General features: G+C 56.8%; 1 protein-coding gene across 1 annotated transcript in view; it reads left to right on the top strand.

Annotated features, from left to right (window-relative positions):
- Nucleotides 1–18,348, top strand: part of LOC115642625 (hydroperoxide isomerase ALOXE3-like) — a 36,278-nt gene extending 17,930 nt beyond the window's left edge. Inside the window, exons 5-14 of the mRNA XM_030546267.1 lie at nt 4,311–4,414; nt 6,519–6,691; nt 7,353–7,496; nt 9,432–9,635; nt 11,040–11,126; nt 12,222–12,391; nt 14,772–14,893; nt 15,283–15,383; nt 16,419–16,589; nt 18,169–18,348. Coding sequence (XP_030402127.1) covers nt 4,311–4,414; nt 6,519–6,691; nt 7,353–7,496; nt 9,432–9,635; nt 11,040–11,126; nt 12,222–12,391; nt 14,772–14,893; nt 15,283–15,383; nt 16,419–16,589; nt 18,169–18,348 — 1,456 coding nt within the window. The remainder of the gene's footprint in view (nt 1–4,310; nt 4,415–6,518; nt 6,692–7,352; nt 7,497–9,431; nt 9,636–11,039; nt 11,127–12,221; nt 12,392–14,771; nt 14,894–15,282; nt 15,384–16,418; nt 16,590–18,168) is intronic.
- Nucleotides 18,349–20,687: the final 2,339 nt, after the last annotated feature.

Below are 20,687 nucleotides of genomic sequence, written 5' to 3'. Positions count from 1 at the left end.
CACAGGGTGTGCAGGGGATGGACAGACGGGGCGTGAAGCGGGCAGAGGGGTGTGAGGGGCACAGGGTGAGCAGGGGATGGACAGACGGGGCGTGAAGCGGGCAGAGGGGTGTGAGTGGCACAGGGTGTGCAGGGGATGGACAGATGGGACGTGAAGCGGGCAGAGGGGTGTGAGGGGCACAGGGTGTGCAGGGGGATGGACAGACGGGACGTGAAGCGGGCAGAGGGGTGTGAGGGGCACAGGGTGTGCAGGGGATGGACAGACGGGGCGTGAAGCGGGCAGAGGGTGTGAGGGGCACAGGGTGTGCAGGGGATGGACAGATGGGCGTGAAGCGGGAAGAGGGGTGTGAGGGGCACAGGGTGTGCAGGAGATGGACAGACGGGGCGTGAAGCGGGCAGGGGGTGTGAGGGGCACAGGGTGTGCAGAGGGATGGACAGACGGGGCGTGAAGCGGGCAGAGGGGTGTGAGGGGCACAGGGTGTGCAGGGGGATGGACAGACGGGGCGTGAAGCGGGCAGAGGGGTGTGAGGGGCACAGGGTGTGCAGGGGATGGACAGACGGGGCGTGAAGCGGGCAGAGGGGTGTGAGGGGCACAAGGTGTGCAGGGGATGGACAGATGGGGCGTAAAGCGGGCAGAGGGGTGTGAGGGGCACAGTGTGAGCAGGGGGATGGACAGACGGGGCGTGAAGCGGGCAGAGGGGTGTGAGGGGCACAGGGTGTGCAGGGGGATGGACAGACGGGGCGTGAAGCGGGCAGAGGGGTGTGAGGGGAACAGGGTGTGCAGGGGGATGGACAGACGGTGTGAAGCGGGCAGAGGAGTGTGAGGGGCACAGGGTGTGCAGGGGATGGACAGACGGGGCGTGAAGCGGGCAGAGGGGTGTGAGGGGCACAGGGTGTGCAGGGGATGGACAGACGGTGTGAAGCGGGCAGAGGGGTGTGAGGGGCACAGGGTGTGCAGGGGATGGACAGACGGGGCGTGAAGCGGGCAGAGGGGTGTGAGGGGCACAGGGTGAGCAGGGGATGGACAGACGGGGCGTGAAGCGGGCAGAGGGGTGTGAGGGGCACAGGGTGTGCAGGGGATGGACAGACGGGGCGTGAAGCGGGCAGAGGGGTGTGAGGGGCACAGGGTGAGCAGGGGATGGACAGACGGGGCGTGAAGCGGGCAGAGGGGTGTGAGGGGCACAGAGTGAGCAGGGGGATGGACAGAGGGGCGTGAAGCGGGCAGAGGGGTGTGAGGGGCACAGGGTGAGCAGGGGGATGGACAGACGGGCGTGAAGCGGGCAGAGGGGTGTGAGGGGCACAAGGTGTGCAGGGGATGGACAGATGGGCGTGAAGCGGGCAGAGGGGTGTCAGGGGCACAGGGTGTGCAGGGGGATGGACAGACGGGGCGTGAAGCGGGCAGAGGGGTGTGAGGGGCACAGGGTGTGCAGCGGATGGACAGACGGGGCGTGAAGCGGGCAGAGGGGTGTGAGGGGCACAGGGTGTGCAGGGGATGGACAGACGGGGCGTGAAGCAGGCAGAGGGGTGTGAGGGGCACATGGTGTGCAGGGGATGGACAGACGGGCGTGAAGCGGGCAGAGGGGTGTGAGGGGCACAGGGTGTGCAGGGGATGGACAGACGGGGCGTGAAGCGGGCAGAGGGGTGTCTGGGGCACAGGGTGTGCAGGGGATGGACAGACGGGGCGTGAAGCGGGCAGAGGGGTGTGCGGGGCACAGGGTGAGCAGGGGATGGACAGACGGGGCGTGAAGCGGGCAGAGGGGTGTGAGGGGCACAGGGTGAGCAGGGGATGGACAGACGGGGCGTGAAGCGGGCAGAGGGGTGTGAGGGGCACAGAGTGAGCAGGGGGATGGACAGAGGGGCGTGAAGCGGGCAGAGGGGTGTGAGGGGCACAGGGTGAGCAGGGGGATGGACAGACGGGCGTGAAGCGGGCAGAGGGGTGTGAGGGGCACAAGGTGTGCAGGGGATGGACAGATGGGCGTGAAGCGGGCAGAGGGGTGTCAGGGGCACAGGGTGTGCAGGGGGATGGACAGACGGGGCGTGAAGCGGGCAGAGGGGTGTGAGGGGCACAGGGTGTGCAGCGGATGGACAGACGGGGCGTGAAGCGGGCAGAGGGGTGTGAGGGGCACAGGGTGTGCAGGGGATGGACAGACGGGGCGTGAAGCAGGCAGAGGGGTGTGAGGGGCACATGGTGTGCAGGGGATGGACAGACGGGCGTGAAGCGGGCAGAGGGGTGTGAGGGGCACAGGGTGTGCAGGGGATGGACAGACGGGGCGTGAAGCGGGCAGAGGGGTGTCTGGGGCACAGGGTGTGCAGGGGATGGACAGACGGGGCGTGAAGCGGGCAGAGGGGTGTGAGGGGCACAGGGTGTGCAGGGGATGGACAGACGGGGCGTGAAGCGGGCAGAGGGGTGTGCGGGGCACAGGGTGAGCAGGGGATGGACAGACGGGGCGTGAAGCGGGCAGAGGGGTGTGAGGGGCACAGGGTGTGCAGGGGATGGACAGACAGGGCGTGAAGCGGGCAGAGGGGTGTGAGGGGCACAGGGTGTGCAGGGGATGGACAGACGGGGCGTGAAGCGGGCAGAGGGGTGTGAGGGGCACAGCGTGTGCAGGGGATGGACAGACGGGCGTGAAGCGGGCAGAGGGGTGTGAGGGGCACAGCGTGTGCAGGGGATGGACAGACGGGGCGTGAAGCGGGCAGAGGGGTGTGAGGGGCACAGGGTGAGCAGGGGATGGACAGACGGGCGTGAAGCGGGCAGAGGGGTGTGAGGGGCACAGGGTGAGCAGGGGGATGGACAGACGGGACGTGAAGCGGGCAGAGGGGTGTGAGGGGCACAGGGTGTGCAGGGGATGGACAGACGGGGCGTGAAGCGGGCAGAGGGGTGTGAGGGGCACAGGGTGTGCAGGGGATGGACAGACGGGGCGTGAAGCGGGCAGAGGGGTGTGAGGGGCACAGGGTGTGCAGGGGGATGGACAGACGGGGCGTGAAGCGGGCAGAGGGGTGTGAGGGGCACAGGGTGTGCAGGGGGATGGACAGACGGGGCGTGAAGCGGGCAGAGGGGTGTGAGGGGAACAGGGTGTGCAGGGGGATGGACAGACGGTGTGAAGCGGGCAGAGGAGTGTGAGGGGCACAGGGTGTGCAGGGGATGGACAGACGGGGTGTGAAGCGGGCAGAGGGGTATGAGGGGCACAGGGTGTGCAGGGGGATGGACAGACGGGGCGTGAAGCGGGCAGAGGGGTGTGAGGGGCACAGGGTGTGCAGGGGATGGACAGACGGGCGTGAAGCGGGCAGAGGGGTGTGAGGGGCACAGGGTGTGCAGGGGATGGACAGACGGGGCGTGAAGCGGGCAGAGGGGTGTGAGGGGCACAGGGTGTGCAGGGGATGGACAGACGGGGCGTGAAGCGGGCAGAGGTGTGTGAGGGGCACAGGGTGTGCAGGGGATGGACAGACGGGGCGTGAAGCGGGCAGAGGGGTGTGAGGGGCACAGGGTGTGCAGGGGATGGACAGACGGGGCGTGAAGCGGGCAGAGGGGTGTGAGGGGCACAGGGTGAGCAGGGGATGGACAGACGGGGCGTGAAGCGGGCAGAGGGGTGTGCGGGGCACAGGGTGAGCAGGGGATGGACAGACGGGGCGTGAAGCGGGCAGAGGGGTGTGAGGGGCACAGGGTGTGCAGGGGGATGGACAGACGGGGCGTGAAGCGGGCAGAGGGGTGTGAGGGGCACATGGTGTGCAGGGGATGGACAGACGGGGCGTGAAGCGGGCAGAGGGGTGTGAGGGGCACAGGGTGTGCAGGGGATGGACAGACGGGGCGTGAAGCGGGCAGAGGGGTGTGAGGGGCACATGGTGTGCAGGGGATGGACAGACGGGGCGTGAAGCGGGCAGAGGGGTGTGAGGGGCACAGGGTGTGCAGGGGATGGACAGACGGGGCGTGAAGCGGGCAGAGGGGTGTGAGGGGCACAGGGTGTGCAGGGGATGGACAGATGGGGAGTGAATCGGGCAGAGGGGTGTGAGGGGCACAGGGTGAGCAGGGGGATGGACAGATGGGCGTGAAGCGGACAGAGGGGTGTGAGGGGCACAGGGTGTGCAGGGGATGGACAGACGGGGCGTGAAGCGGGCAGAGGGGTGTGAGGGGCACAGGGTGTGCAGGGGATGGACAGACGAGGCGTGAAGCGGGCAGAGGGGTGTGAGGGGCACAGGGTGTGCAGGGGATGGACAGACGGGCGTGAAGCGGGCAGAGGGGTGCGTGTGGGTCGGGGCACAGGGCACACACAGCGGGACGTCCCGCTCTCTGAGCCCGGCTCCCTGTCCCCGCAGGCTGCTGGAGTGCAAGCTGAAGGGCTTCCTGGACCGGCCGTACTCCTGGGAGAAGTTAGCTGACATCCCCAAGCTTTTCTGGTTCTACGGCAACCGGGTCTCAGGTCCGTGCAGCGCCACACACTGTGGGGAGGAGGAGGGAGGCAACGCCAGCACAGGGCTGGCTCCGGGACCCACTTCTCCTTCCTTGCATAGCCTGTGGGTGCTGAGCCCACACATGCCCCCCCCCCGAGTCAACTGGTCCTGCCACCCTCAGCCCCCAACCAGGGCTCCTGTCAGGACTTCCAGCCCCCTGCTCTAACCACTAGACCCCACTCCGCTTCATGGGCTGGGGAGAGAAACCAGAAGTCCTGGCTCCCAGCCCCTCCTGCTCTAACCATTAGCCCCCCGCTCCCCTCCAGAGCCAGGGAGAGAACCCAGGAGTCCTGGCTCCCAGCTGCACCCGCTGCTCTAATCACACCCCCATAGGGCCAGGAGTCCTGGTTCTCCCCGCTCTAACCATGAGACCTCACTCAACCCTACGACCCCGATGCAGGAAAATCATAGAATCTCAGGGTTGGAAGGGACCTCAGGAGGGATCTAGCCCAACCTCCTCCTCAAAGCAGGACCAACCCCAACTAAATCACCCCAGCCAGGGCTTTGTCAAGCCAGGCCTTAAAAACCTCCAAGGAAGGAGATTCCACCACCCCCCTAGGGAACCCATTCACGTGCCTCACCACCCTCCTAGGGAAATAGTGTTTCCTAATATCCAACCTAGACCTCCCCCACTGCAACTTGAGACCATTGCTCCTTGTTCTGTCATCTGGTACCACTGAGAACAGTCTAGATCCATCCTCTTTGGACCCCCCTTCAGGTAGCTGAAAGCAGCTATCAAATCCCCCCACCACTCTTCTGCAGACTAAACAATCCCAGTTCCCTCAGCCTCTCCTCATAAGTCATGTGCCCCAGCCCCCTAATCATTTTTGTTGCCCTCCGCTGGACTCTCTCCAATTTGTCCACATCCCTTCTGTAGAGTGGGGCCCAAAACTGGACTCAAAACTCCAGATGTGGCCTCACCAATGTTGAATAGAAGGGAATGATCACGTCCCTCGATCTGCTGGCAATGCCCCTACTTATATAGCCCAAAATGCCGTTAGCCTTCTTGGCAAGAAGGGCACCCTGCTGACTCATAGCCAGCTTCTCATCCACTGTAACCCCCAGGTCCTTTTCTGCAGAACTGCTGCCCAGCCATTCGGTCCCTAGTCTGTAACAGAGAATGGGCTTCTTCCGTCCTAAGGGCAGGACTCTGCACTTGTCCTTGTTGAATCTCATCAGGTTTCTTTTGGCCCAATTCTCCAATTTGTCTAGGTCCCTCTGTATCCTATCCCTACCCTCCAGCGTATCTACCACTCCTCCCAGTGTCTACAAACTTGCTGAGGGTGCAGTCCATGCCATCCTCCAGATCATTAATAAAGATACTGAAGAAAATTGGCCCCAAAACTAACCCTTGGGGCACTCTGATACCAGCTGGGGGAGGGCTAGCTCTGTGGTTTGAGCATTGGCCTGCTACACCCAGGGTTCAATCTTTGAGGGGGCCATTTGGGGCAAAAATTGGACCTACTAGTGAAGGCAGAGGCTGGACTCAATGACCTTTCAAGGTCCCTTCCAGTTCTAGGAGATGGGTATATCTCCAATTATTATTTAACTAGACATGGTGCCCTTGATCGGTGCCCGTTGATCTAGCCAGCTTTCTATCCACCTTATAGTCCATTCATCCAGCCCATACTTCTTTAACTTGCTGGCAAGATACTGTGGGAGACCGTATCAAAAGCTTTGCTAAAGTCAAGAAATAACACGTCCACTGCTTTCCCCTCATCCACAGAGCCAGTTATCTCCTCAAAGAAGGCAATTAGGTTGGTCAGGCATGACTTGCCCTTGGTGTATCCATGCTGACTGTTCCCAGTCACCTTACTCTCCTCAAAGTCCTGGCTCCCAGTCCCTTGCTGTAACCACTAGACCCCACTTCCCTCCCAGAGCCAGGGAGAGAACCCAGGAGTCCTGGCTCCCAGCCCCCTCTGCTCTAACCACCAGCCCCCAGTCCCCTCCCAGAGCTGCAGAGAGAACCCAGGAGTCCTGTCTTGCAGCCCCACCCCTGCTCTAACCACCAGACCCCACTCCCCTCCCCAGGCATTGGGGTTTTATTTTAAGGGCCAGTGTGTGTGTCCCCAGAGTACGTCATTGAGCACTGGCAGGAAGATTCGTTCTTCGGGTACCAATATCTGAACGGGTTCAACCCAGTTCTGATCCGGAAATGCACGGCACTCCCAGAGAACTTCCCCGTGACGCAGGAGATGGTGGCCGGCTCCCTGGGGGAATCCACCAGCCTCCAGGAGGAGCTGCAGGTAACACCCTGTCTCCCCAAAATAATCAGGGCCTGGCTGATTCCCAGCCCTGCTGAGTCCATCCTGCCCTCCTTCCCCAAGAACTCCTGCTGGTGGGAGCACAGTGCTGTCTTCCCAAACTAAATTGTTTTAGCATAGCTGGGTCTGGGTAAATAACTGCCACGCCCCAGAGGTGGCTGCATCTCAGCGCCAGGTGAGGGGTCCCTGGATAACCAGCCGCCCCGCCCCAGAGGTGGCTGCATCTCAGCGCCGGGCGAGGGGTCCCTGGATAACCAGCCGCCCCGCCCCAGAGGTGGCCGCATCTCAGCGCCGGGCGAGGGGTCCCTGGGTAACCAGCCGCCCCGCCCCAGAGGTGGCCGCATGTCAGCGCCGGGCGAGGGGTCCCTGGGTAACCAACCGCTCCACCCCAGAGGTGGGCACATCTCAGTGCTGGGTGAAGGGTCCCTGGGTAACCAGCCACTCCACCCCAGAGGTGGGTGCATCTCAGCGCTGGGTGAGGGATCCCTGTATAACCAGCTACTCCACCCCTGAGGTGTCTGCATTTTAACACCGGGTAAGCAATCCCTGAGCAATGCTATGTGTGTTGCTTGCTGGGACACTGCTGAAGGCAGCTCACAGCCCTGGGAGCGGGGCACTGACCCTCCTCTGCTCTGCATGACAGAGGGGGAGCATCTATATCGCAGATTACAAGCTCCTGGAAGACATTCCCACCACTAAAGTGAATGGGCACCAGCAGTACATCGCCGCACCCCTGTGCCTGCTGCACCAGAAACCCAGCGGGGAGGTCGTCCCCTTGGCCATCCAGGTGAGGGGTTTCTCTGCTTGCCAGCCCCCAAGAGGGGGCTATCAGGGCCCCCCTGCCGCTAGGGAGCAACTCGGCTCCACCATTGCTAAAGGCACAATTATTATTGTGGGCAGGGCGTGAGTGTGCCAGGCGCTGCACAGACCCAGTGGACCCATTGCTCTGATCCAGGGAGGATACAGGGGTGAATGGGTCCATTGGGGGGACAGGGGCTGAATGGGCCCATTGCTTCCATCCAGGGAGGGATACTGGGCTGGATGGGCCCATTGCTCCCATCTAGGGGGGATACCAGACTGGATGGGCCCATTGCTCTGATCCAGGGAGGATACAGGGGTGAATGGGTCCATTGGGGGGACAGGGGCTGAATGGGCCCATTGCTTCCATCCAGGGAGGGATACTGGGCTGGATGGGCCCATTGCTCCCATCTAGGGGGGATACCAGACTGGATGGGCCCATTGCTCTGATCCAGGGAGGATACAGGGGTGAATGGGTCCATTGGGGGGACAGGGGCTGAATGGGCCCATTGCTTCCATCCAGGGAGGGATACTGGGCTGGATGGGCCCATTGCTCCCATCCAGGGGGGATACCAGACTGGATGGGCCCATTGCTCCCATCCAGGGAGGGATACTGGGCTGGATGGGCCCATTGCTCTGATCCAGGGAGGATACAGGGGTGAATGGGTCCATTGGGGGGGCAGGGGCTGAATGGGCCCATTGCTCCCATCCAGGGAGGGATACTGGGCTGGATGGGCCCATTGCTCTGACCCAGGGGGGATACCAGACTGGATGGACCCATTGCTCTGATCCAGGGAGGGATACCGGGCTGGATGGGCCCATTGCTCTGATCTAGTGGGGATACAGAGATGAATGGGTCCACTGGGGGGAATATGGGGCTGGATGGGCCCATTGCTCCCATCCAGGGGGGATACCAGACTGGATGGACCCATTGCTCTGATCCAGGGAGGGATATCGGGCTGGATGGGCCCATTGCTCTGATCTAGTGGGGATACAGAGATGAATGGGTCCACTGGGGGGAATATGGGGCTGGATGGGCCCATTGCTCCCATCCAGGGGGGATACCAGATTGGATGGACCCATTATTCCGATCCGGGGGGATACCAGACTGGATGGGCCCATTTCTCCGATCTGGGAGGATATAGCGGTAAATGGATCCATTAGGGGGGATACCAGGCTAGATGGGCCCATTGCTCAGACCCAGAATGGGCTGGATGAGCCCATTGCTCTGACCCAGGGGGGATACCGGGCTGGATGGACCCATTGCTCTGACCCAGGGGGGATACCAGACTGGATGGGCCCGTTTCTCCGATCTGGGAGGATATAGCGGTAAATGGATCCATTAGGGGGGATACCAGGCTAGATGGGCCCATTGCTCAGACCCAGAATGGGCTGGATGGGCCCATTGCTCTGACCCGGAGAGGGGGGAATACTGGGCTGGATGGACCCATTGCTGTGATCAGGGGAAGGTTACTGGGCTGGATGGGTCCATTGCTCTGACCCAGGGGGGATACCAGACTGGATGGGCCCATTGCTCTGACCGAGGGGGGATACTGGGCTGGATCGGCCCATTGCTCTGACCAAGGGGGGATGCCGGGCTGGATGGGCCCATTGCTCTGACCTGGAGAGGGGGGAATACTGGGCTGGATGGACCCATTGCTCTGACCCGGGGGGGAATACCTGGTTGGATGGGCCCATTGCTCTGACCAGGGGGGGATACTGGGTTGGATGGGCCCATTGCTCTCACCTGGAGAGGGGGGAATACTGGGCTGGATGGACCCATTGCTGTGATCAGGGGAAGGTTACTGGGCTGGATGGGTCCATTGCTCTGACCCAGGGGGGATACCAGACTGGGCTGGATCGGCCCATTGCTCTGACCCGGGGGGGATACCGGACCCATGGCTCTGACCCAACTCCCCCACAGCTCAGCCAGCACCCAGGTCCCGACAGCCCCATCTTCCTGCCCAGTGACTCCGAGTGGCTGTGGACTCTGGCCAAGACCTGGGTGCGCAACTCGGAGTTCCACCTGCACGAGGTCACCTCCCACCTGCTCCGCGCCCACCTGCTGGCCGAGGTCTTCGCCGTGGCCACCCAGCGCCAGCTGCCCATGTGCCACCCCCTGTACAAGGTGAGGGGGGGCGGGGCGGCTGTGGGTGGACGGATCCCCACTCTGCTTGGCGCATCCATCGATGGGACGGCGACAGGCACCCAGTGTCCACACCTGGCACCTTATGCACAGAGCAAACAGGTGGCCTCGAGGGGTGGGGCTAGTCCCATTCCTGGCTACCCACTTCTACAGGGGCTGGGACACGTTAAGGGAGTTGACCAAGGGCGCCCAGTTCTTGCTGTGCCCAGGGTGTGTGCGCGCTTTGCCCGGTGTATGCCCCAGATGTGCCCGCCTGGGGCACATACCCCCCAGAGGTGCCCCGTGTGTGCCTTTGGGATGCTCAGACAGGCCCAGTGGGAAATTTGCCCCTGGACACGTGAGTTTGAGAGGGGCCCAGTCCGGGAAGATATCCCCGGGGGTGAACACAGGAGTCACCCGTATCGCCGTGTGTGTGTTCTAGAAGTGCCCAGCTGTGTGCGTGTGTGTTGCAGATGTGCCCGGCTGTGTATGGGTGTGTGGTGCAGGCATGTCTGACCGTATACGTGTGTGGGTGTGCGTGGTGCAGACGTGCCCGGCCACGTACGTGTGGGTGTGCGTGGTGCAGACGTGCCCGGCCACGTACGTGTGGGTGTGCGTGGTGCAGACGTGTCTGGCCACGTACGTGTGGGTGTGTCGTGTAGACTTGCCCGGCCTTGTACAGGTGTATGACGCAGACATGTACATGTGTATGTAGTGCAGACATGCCCTGCTGTATACATGTGTCTGTGGTGCAGACGTGTCTGGCTGCATGTGCGTGTGTTGGCAGTCATGTCTGGCAGTGTACGTGTGTGTGTGTGTGTGTTGCAGACATGCCCGGCTGTGTACACGTGTGTGTTGTAGACATGTCTGGCTGTGTACATGGGTGCGTGGTGCACACGTCTGGCTGTGCGTGTGTGTGTATTGCAGACATGTCCGGCCATGTACGCTGTGTGTTGCAGACATACCTGGCTGTGTACAGGTGTGTTGCATATATGTGCGGCTGTGTGCGTGTGTGTGTTGCAGACATGCTCGGTTGTCTGTGTGTGTGTGTGTGTGTATTGCAGATATGCCCAGCAGTGTACGAGTGTTTGTGCTGGAGGCGTGTCCAGCCGGGTACCTGTGTGTGTGCCAGAGGTGGCTAGCTGTTGGCGTGTGTTCCTGAGATGCCCGGCTGTGCAAATTCCAGTAGTGCCCAGCTGTTTGTGTGCTGACCCCAGCTCTTTGCTCAGTTCTCTGCTGCCTCCTGCACCAAACGCACCTCCCTACTGCCCTGCAACCAGGGTGGATCAGACCAAACAAAGCCATTCACCTCTGCAACGTTTCTTCTCCACTCCGGAGGGACCGTGGTGGTAGTGGGCTGGCACCTCCTCCCCAGCTGCTTCAGCCCCTGCACCTCTTCTCTTCCAGCTCCTGATCCCTCACATCCGGTTCTCCATCCACATCGATATCCTGGGCCGGACCTTTCTCATCAGCCCCGGGGGCGTATTCGATCGGGTAAAGACAGGATTGTCTCATAATAATAATAATAATATAATCCTTTGCTTGTAGCTGGTGCTTTTCACCCCTAGATCTCGAAGCACTTTGCAAAGGACATCAGGAGCATTGGCCTCATTTTACAGATGGGGAAACTGAGGCAGAGAGTCATTTGCCTATGCTTACTCAGCATGCCTTTGGTAGAACCCAGGGGAGCTGGGTTCAAGCCCTGGGTGCTAGCTCCTAGGCCACACTGCCTCCCACAGCGCGTTCAAAAAGGAGGGAGAATGACCAAACTGCCAATTAAATCAACTACACCAGCAAATGGCTGACAGCCTGCTGTGACTGCCCCTCCTAAACTCTACCCACACAGCTCCGCCCCCAGCCTGCTAAGCCAATCAAACGCAAGGCAGAAGCAGCTCCTCCTGGAGGCCGGCGCTCATTGGCCGCCTCGCAACGGGGATCTAGCAAACGTCCTTTTCCACACAAAGCCGGGCCTGTTGATAACAGAAATCAGATTTCAATCCGGTTTAGTGACAACCCCCCCATGTGGACGCTCTTAATTCGCTTTCACTGAAACGACTTCGATGCGAGCCCAGTTAGCCCTTTTGTGGGCGTGGCTGTGCCTTGTAATCAGGGCTAGGGAACATGTTTTTCACCGAAAAATGGCCAGTAGGTAAAAATAAAAGTTTTGCACTTAAAATGGTCGGTTTTCAAAAGAAAAGTTCATGACATTTTTATGGCATTTTCCTTCATAATAGCCATTTCCCTTCCTTTCCTGCCATGTTTCCTTTGGCTATTTTTTTTCTTCTTTTCCCTTTTTTCCCCCTTATTTTTTCCCATTTTTTCTTGTTTTTCTCCATTATTCAACTTTCTTAGTTTTTCCGTCTTTCCTCCCTTTTTTCCTTCTTCTCTCCTTTGGCCCCATTTCCTTTTACTTCCATCAGGGAACATTTTTCTGGAGGGAAAATAAATTCAGTCTCCAAAGGATTTCGTAAGTTCGATTCCCTGCCCTGGGCAATTAACGCAATTCCAGTGTCCTACCCTCTCCCCTGGCACCTGTCACTCCATGGCAGTAACCCCCCATCTGGCCCGGGCTGGGCCTATATTCCTCAGGCCATAGCGACCGGGCGTCTAGGCCTCACCGTGCTGCTCCGCAAGGCCCTGGAGAACCTGACCTACCGCACGCTGTGCCTTCCCGATGACATCCAGGAACGCGGCGTTGCCTCGCTCCAGAACTACTACTACAGGGATGATGGGCTCAAGATCTGGGGAGCTATTGAGAGGTGAGAGGGGTGCTGGGCCGCGTGGGGTGCTGTGTAGGGAGGAGAGATGCAGGCAAGTGCAGGGGAAGGGGTTAGACCTAGTGAAATCATAGGGGGCAAAGCGGTGGGGCTCTGAGTGTGGAGGGGATCGGGCAGAGCCCCCTGGGAATCCAGGTCTTGTATGGGAGAAAACCCTGCATACAGGGCTTGTTCTGCTGGGATCCAGCAAACATCCTTTCCCACACAAAGTTGGGCCTGTTGATACCTGAAATCGGATTTCAATCCAGTTTAGTGACAACCCATGTGGACGCTCTTAATTCATTTTCACGGAAACCACTTCAACGCGAGCCCAATCGAAGAACAGCAAAATAAACCCGTCAGCCCCAGGATCTGCTGCCGGTTCATAGAATCATAGACTATCAGGGCTGGAAGGGACCTCAGGAGGTATCTAGTCCAACCTTCTGCTCAGAGCAGGAATCATCCCAGCCAGGACTTTGTCAAGCTGGGCCTTAAAAAACTACGTTCAATGAACTGACTTTAAATTCACTTCTGCGCTTAACTTGAGTCTCCATTTAGAGGGTAACATTTTCCCAAAGCGCCCACACGGTCAAAGGAGTGAGGGTTTGTTTGTTCTTTTTTGCTGAGTTGGCAGTTTTGAAAAGTATAAATACATTAATTAATTAATAAAACAGTTTTAGGTTGGTCCCCCAAACTGACAATTTTCAAAAATTTCAGCCCCTCGAAAAATCACACCCAAAAATAAAATTCCTTTCAGGTGAAACAAAACATTTTGTTTTGCATCAATTGACCGGGTTTGTTTCCATCTGGAGCATTTTGACACATTTTTGACTTTTTTTTTTTTAATTCATTTCCAGGACTTTTTGAACATCACAAAAAATAAAATTTTCAGGGAAGTTTCCAGATTTTTGGGTGGCTTTGTTTTTCAGCCCAAAATTTGGCAGAACCGAATTCATTTGTGAACTCGTTCAGGGTCTCCGCGACTCCATTTTGTACCCCACAAAAGTTTCAGCCCAAACCAGTAGCGCCGGAAACTCCCGTGAAGTAGGGAGGCCACCGGTGCTGGCACCGTGGCCCCGCCCCTACTCAATCCCTTCCTCCGGAGGCTCCACCCTCACTCCGTCTCTTCCCCGAGGTCCTCCCCTGCTTGCTCCTCTCCGCCCCCTTCCCCCATCACTTCCCCGTAAGGCAAGTAAAAAGTGTTGGGGCCATGACCCCCTGGCCTCCCCTGTTCTGGCCACCCTGGTGCAAACATTTCATCCTGCTCGACTTAGGACCCTAAATGTCAATGGGATTAGGCACCAAAGCAGCTCGGCATATTTTTAATTGCTCTGGGTGCCCAGCTGCCATTGTAAATTTAACCCATAATGTGCCTAAGTCCCTTATGAGAATGGCAGGCAGGTTCCTAAATTACTTAGGGCCTTGGAAATATTTGGCCCCAATCTCCTGCATTTAGGATGGAAGAATCCCAGGCACCGCTACAGATTAGGGACCGAATGACTAGGCAGCAGTTCTGCAGAAAAGGACCTATGGGTTACAGTGGGCGAGATGCTGGATATGAGTCAGCAGGGTGCCCTTGTTGCCAAGAAGGCTAATGGCATTTTGGGCTGCATAAGTAGGAGCATTGCCAGCAGATCAAGGGATGTGATCATTCCCCTCTATTTGACACTGGTGAGGCCTCATCTGGAGTCCCGTGTCCAGTTCTGGGCCCCACACTACAAGAGCGATGTGGAAAAATTAGAAAGAGTCCAGCAGACGGCAACAAAAATGATTTGGGGGCTGGAGCACATGACTTATGAGGAGAGGCTGAAGGAACTGGGATTGTTTAGTCTGCAGAAGAGAAGAGTGAGGGGGGAAGCTACCTGAAAGGGGGATCCAAAGAGGATGGAGCTCGGCTGTTCTCAGTGATGGCAGATGACAGAACAAGGAGCAATGGTCTCAAGTTGCAGTAGGGGAGGTCTAGGTTGGATATTAGGAAACACTATTTCACTAGGAGGGAGGTAAAGCACGGGAATGGGTTCCCTAGGGAGGTGGTGGAATCTCCTTCCTTAGAGGTTTTTAAGGCCTGGCTTGACAAAGCCCTGGCTGGGGTGATTTAGTTGGTGTTGGTCCTGCTTTGAGCAGGGGCTTGGACTAGATACCTCCTGAGGTCCCTTCCAACCCTGATCTTCTCTGATTCTAAAACCAAATCTCCTAGGTGGCTGGTGCCATGGCATGGGGGATGAAGGGGAAACTGGACCACTGAGATGTGATGCTGAAGGGTAGCAGGCCTAGCACTGTGCAGACTGGAGGGAGGGGGCTCCCCCGGCTTGTCCTAGGGGGAAGCATCTCACTGTGGACCCCGGCGTCCGGGCTGACCCGATTTCCCCTTTAACTCTCCCAGCTTTGTCTCCGGCATCGTGGGAATCTACTACCGGACGAGCCTCTCGGTGCAGAGTGACCACGAGCTGCAGGCGTGGGTGGGCGAGATCTTCACCAAGGGATTCCTGGGACGAGAGGCGTCGGGTGAGAGCCCAGGGGCGGCTAGCCTGGGGTCACAGATGCCGCTGAGGAGTCCTCCCTACACCCCCCACAAGAATCAGCCCCCCATTAAGGTGTGAAAACATCAGTCACGGCCTACGTGTGACACCAGCCGTGTGTCACCCACACGCCTCCATGTGGCTTTCAGCTCAGTGGCGGAGACTCAGGTGCTACGCTCCGGAGGCCCCCGGGTCGATCCTGCCCGCCCAGGACCGGGGGCTGTCGGTGTTACATGTGCACAGAAATTAGTGATGCTGGGATTGCACTGACCCAGCATCACCGCTGGCAGGGGGCAGGGAGAGGGGATGTTCCCAGCCAGGGACGGGGGAGAGGGGGCCCTGTCCCATGCTAACCAGTCCATCCCTCCCCGGCAGGCATCCCCTCGGCTCTGGGCACCGTGGCCGAGCTGACCAAGTACCTGACCATGGTGATCTTCACATGCTCTGCCTATCATGCCGCCATCAACTCCGGGCAGGTGGGTGAGGGCCGCCTGCTCTGTCCCCCTCATGGAGGGGTGTCTCTTTCCTTCCCCCCCTTTCTCTCCTTACATCAGTGTCCCCTCCCTTGGGCCCCAACCTGTCCCCTCCTGCCCTTTGGGTCCCACTGGGTGCGCCCCAGACTTTGGGGTCTGAGCTGGATCTGGGACTTGGTGACTCACACCCTGGAGTTACTGTGGCTTAAAGTCCAGTCCAGCCCAGACGGAGTTGCTGGGAGCCAGGACTCCTGGGTTCTCTCCCTGGCTCTGGGAGGGGAGTGGGGGCTGGTGGTTGGAGCAGGGGGGCTGGGAGGCAGGACTCCTGGGTTCTATCCCCAACTCTGGGAGGGGAGTGGGGGCTGGTGGCTAGAGCAGGGGGGGCTGGAAGCCAGGACTCCTGGGTTCTATCCCCAGCTCTGGGAGGGGAGTGGTGTCTAGTGGTTAGAGCAGGGAGGGAGCCAAGACTCCTGGCTTTGTCAAGCATCTTGCAAATGTTCCTTCCCCTCCCTCTGACAATTTTTTTTTTAGACAATTTTCATTTCCTTTGTAATTTTTCCATTTTTCAACAAAATGAATCGAAATGAAAATCCGCTGCAGAGATCGGGGCCCAGTCCTGCCTGGCGCTGCATAGACCCCAGCGAACATCAGGGTCCTTCCTTGTGCCAGGCACTGCAGAAATCCCCCAGACCAAGATCAGGTTCCCCCCTTGTGCTGGGCGCTGCCCAGTCAGATAGTGAGAGATGGTCCCTGACCCGAAGACCTCCCCCTCTAAGTAGACAAAACCGGCAATGGGAAGAATGATCACCTCCCTCGTACAGATGGGGAAATTGAGGCACGGAGGGATTTGATCCCAGCCACATATCCATACTGCTCTGTGGCTGACTGAATGGGCTCTGGGTCAGGCTGGGTGTTGGGCAGGGTCTGTGGACCCCCTGGTCCTGCGGCTCCTGCTCTAGACTCCTGGGTCCTCTCATGACCTTGCCAGGCAAGTTCCCAGGTGGGATCTAACCTCTGGCTTCCTTTTCCCGGCCCCAGTTCGAGCTGGCAACCTTCATGCCCAATTACCCGTCATCCATGCGGAAGCCGCCGCCTCGGAACAAGGCCAAGGTGACCCTGAAGGAGTTCCTGGACACCATCCCTGAGATGAACACCACTAGCCTGATCCTCTCTGTCCTCTGGGTGCTGCGTAATGAGGATCAGGACTTGGTGAGAGTGGGGCTGGTGGACCTTGAACCCAGGGGGGGACCCTGGATAAGGGGGGCATCTTTCGGGAGAGGAGCTCTGAACTCTGAATCCATCAGTATTGGATTAGGGATGTGTTTCCTCCACTATCTGCAAGACACTTACAGAGGGGCCAGACCCCAGCTGGTGTAAATCAGCAGGAGGTCCATTGGAACTGCTGCTCATTTGAGGACATGGGCCCAGATGTTTCAGCCCCTTTCCTGTTACCCACTCGGCAGGCAGTGGGACATGGTGGGTGTTGGCGGCCGCTGTGTGGGCAGAGAGGAAATGTTCCCAAAGTGACATGCATGTGATTATTGTTTAGAGGCCTGAGGTCTTTCAGAAGAGGTGGGGAGAGGTCTTTTCCTACGGACACCGGTTCAACCACTATTCAGACATAAAGTACTCTCCAGTTCCCTCCAGAGACCCAGAGCACCCTGAGTATTTTTAACCATTTCTGACTCAAGCAGTTTAACCAAAATTTTGGACCCTGTAGTTAGAATAATAGAATTGTAAGACTGGAAGGGACCTCGAGAGGCCACCTAGTCCCGCCCTCGGTACTCATGGCAGGGCTAAGTATTATCTAGGCCATCCCTGGCAGGTGTCTGATCAACCTGCTCTTAAAAATCTCCAATGACAGAGATGGGTGAATCGGTGACTTTTCTGGTTTGTTAGAGAGACAGGGTGGGTGCGGGAATATCTCTTATTGGACCAAATTCTGTCGGCGAGAGACAAACTTTCGAGTTCTTTCACCAAGGAAAGTTGATCCAATAAAAGATATAACCTCCTCCACCTTGTCTCTCTAATATCCTGGGACCAACACGGCTACGACAACACTGCCTACAATTTTTGGTTTGTCGGTGATTTTGAAAAGTTGAAAATAAATCATTTGGGGGGTCAAACAAACCCTTTTGTTCAACGTTTCCTCTCGATTCTGAGCATTTTTCTTGGACATTTTGGAACGTTCGACACACAGTCATTTGGAAAGGAAAACTCGAAATGGGTTGAATTTTTTTTTCAGTTTTATTTTTAAATTAACTCTTTGGCAAAAGGGATAATTCGGAAAATATTCTGGTGTCACCAAATGTATATTTTTTTTCTCAAAGAACAGAGAAGTTTGGGTGGAAAATATTTACTCAGCTGCTGGTGTGGATTGTTTCCATCAGGAGGAGAAATTGGTGACGGATCCGGGTGTTTCTTTGATGGAATCGTGTTTATTTGCAAAGTCTGGAGGACTTAAAGAACAGGAGGCAATTTCCTTGGTCGGAGTTCCAAGCCTCCTTCCAACTAGCACTCAGCTCAAAAACTTTCTCTCTCTAGGCTTTGTCCCGGGGCCACACCCCCAAGGCTTGTCCTGGCTGTCTCCTTGGCTCTGTGCTGTTTCGGTGTCTGTTTCTCTTGCATGCAAAGCTCCACCACTCAGTGCCCTAGTTCCTTTGCTATCTCAGTTCCCAGGGAAAACCTCTCCTGCCTTGGAGTAATAAGAATGCAGCCTTGGAATTGATCCTGGGAGTTAGGTGATTTTGATGCCTCTGGATTTACCACTCTTCCTATTCCCTTCCAGAGACCGCTGGGGACATACCCTGATGAGCACTTTACCGAACACGGGCCAAAGCAGCTCATGGCTGACTTCCAGGATCGCCTCGCAGAGATCTCCCAGGAAATCGAGGAGAGGAACCGGTCGCTGACTCTGAGCTACAACTATCTGTATCCTCCTAACATAGAGAACAGCACCGCGATATAACACCCAGAGGTGCCACCCCTCCGACTGCCCCGTGATGGAGAACCCCTCACCCACACACCTACTACTGAATACCCCCGTAGTAACAGGCAACAGCATCTCCACAGCACACCGCCAAATGCTCGCCGGCATCCTGAGAACATGCATCCAGCCTGATGGAGCAATGGTGAATCACACCCACTGGGGATCTGGCCCCATTGACTCCAATGGAGAGATGCCCATTGACACCAGCTGGGATCTGGCCCCATTGACTCCAATGGAGAGATGCCCATTGACACCAACTGGGGTTTGGCCCCATTGACTCCAATGGAGAGACAGCCATTTCCCTACACCCCCCTGAATTTCCTCCCCTTCTCCCCGTTTTGTGAATTAGTAGCATACAGTGTTGCCAATTTAGTGATTGTTTGGAAATTTGAATTGAAATTGAAACATTAATATATTCTTTAAAAGCATAAAACGTGTATGATAAAATACGTGTGTCTGCAAAAGTATCATAGATTTGAAAAGTACGAACATGGACTAGCTTCCTTATACAGCTGTTGTTTTTATGACGATGGCAGTGCATTCGTTTCGGTGACGTTGGCCAAATTACGATTTGTAAGCAAAGGCTAAATGACCTTTTCCTGACAGCTGGTGATGAGCTGGGGGCTGGGGGGGAAAGGCTTGAAGATCAGATTGTATTTACACTCACACCTAATCTACCTAGGTGTCCAGCAAACAGAGCTGTGTTACCCAAGTGATAGATTTTGGCTGGGGCGGGAGGGATGAAATGTTGTTCTTATTGTACGAGTAAAGGGCAGTAGAACTGTATTTAGCCTGTGCTGATTGAGGGCATCGAGAGAGGGTGGGGACAGGTGTTTTGTTTGATGGTCTGCCTAAGTCACGAGTACTATTTGACCTGCCCCTCTCCACTCTTTAAAGACAGAGCTGATTAGGCTCCATAGATAGTCTTTTGTTCTGTTGAGTGACCACTACACCTGAAATCACTGATAATCAGGGCTAAGAGGAAGAGAGAGCCTAGTCTGCACTAGCAGCAAATTCCCTCTAGACTCATAGAAGATCAGGGTTGGAAGGGACCTCAGGAGGTCATCTAGTCCAACCTCCTGCTCAAAGCAGGACCAGTTCCCAACTAAATCATCCCAGCCAGGGCTTTGTCAAGCCTGACCTTAAAAACCTCTAAGGAAGGAGATTCCACCACCTCCCTAGGGAACCCATTCCACTGCTTCACCGCCCTCCTAGTGAAAAAGTTTTTCCTAATATCCAGCCTAAACCTCCCTCACTGCAACTTGAGACCATTACTCCTTGTTCTGTCATCAGGTACCACCGAGAACAGTCTCCATCCATCCTCTTTGGACCCCCCTTCAGGTAGTTGAAAGCAGCTATCAAATCCCCCCTCACTCTTCTCTTCTGCAGACTAAACAATCCTAGTTCCCTCAGCCTCTCCTTGTAAGTCATGTGCTCCAGCCCCCAAATCATTTTTGTTGCCCTCTGCTGGACTCTTTCCAATTTTTCCACATCCTTCTTGTAGTGTGGGGCCCAAAACTGGACACAGTACTCCAGATGAGGCCTCACCAATGTCGAATAGAGGGGAATGATCACATCTCTCGATCTGCTGACAATACCCCTCTGAGAGCTCAGCTGAAATTACTGTGATCCTGGTAGAACCTCAAGAGATATGTGAACAAACATGGCCATGGCATCTTACTTTCTATTTAAGCAAGAGATACCACACACTACAAACTGGAGGCCAACGTTAAGGGCATTGTCACTTGTTCATCCTGAAGCTGAACACTGGTTCCGAACAAGACCAGAAAATGCTCACTATCTTTCTACAAGAAACTCAACTGACTGGCTAGAAGCATGTGGTGCAACAGTGAAAGACTCAACAGCTGAAAAAAGGACGAACTCTCTCACCACATTCAAAAAATGTGCATACACGGCTGATGAATGCACCGATGCAAATGGGTATCAAATATTAAGTCATTGTGTACGATATCTTGATGTCCACGGTAGGCCAGTAGATGCATTTCTAGATGTTCAAGTTATAAAAGACACATCGGCTGCATCTATGACAACCCACATCTTAGAGTTAAGTGCTTGTCAATTGGACCCCAAACAGATGGCTGCTTGTGCATTTGATGGAGCTGCAAACTCCTCTGGAAGACATGGTGGAGCCCAAGCTTTGCTCAGAGAAAAGTGATACCCTGATCTCTCCTATACACACTGCAGAGGCCATCTACTCCAACTAGTGCTAGTACAAGCTGCAGACTCTTCAAAATATTTAAAAAGCTATAAATTTAAAGTCTTCATGATATTCTTTTTTCAGCAAGAGTCCAAAAAGA

The sequence above is a fragment of the Gopherus evgoodei genome, unplaced genomic scaffold (assembly GCF_007399415.2).
Source record: "Gopherus evgoodei ecotype Sinaloan lineage unplaced genomic scaffold, rGopEvg1_v1.p scaffold_43_arrow_ctg1, whole genome shotgun sequence".
NCBI lineage: Eukaryota > Metazoa > Chordata > Testudines > Testudinidae > Gopherus > Gopherus evgoodei.
This window is presented reverse-complemented; position numbering and strand designations above follow the sequence as displayed.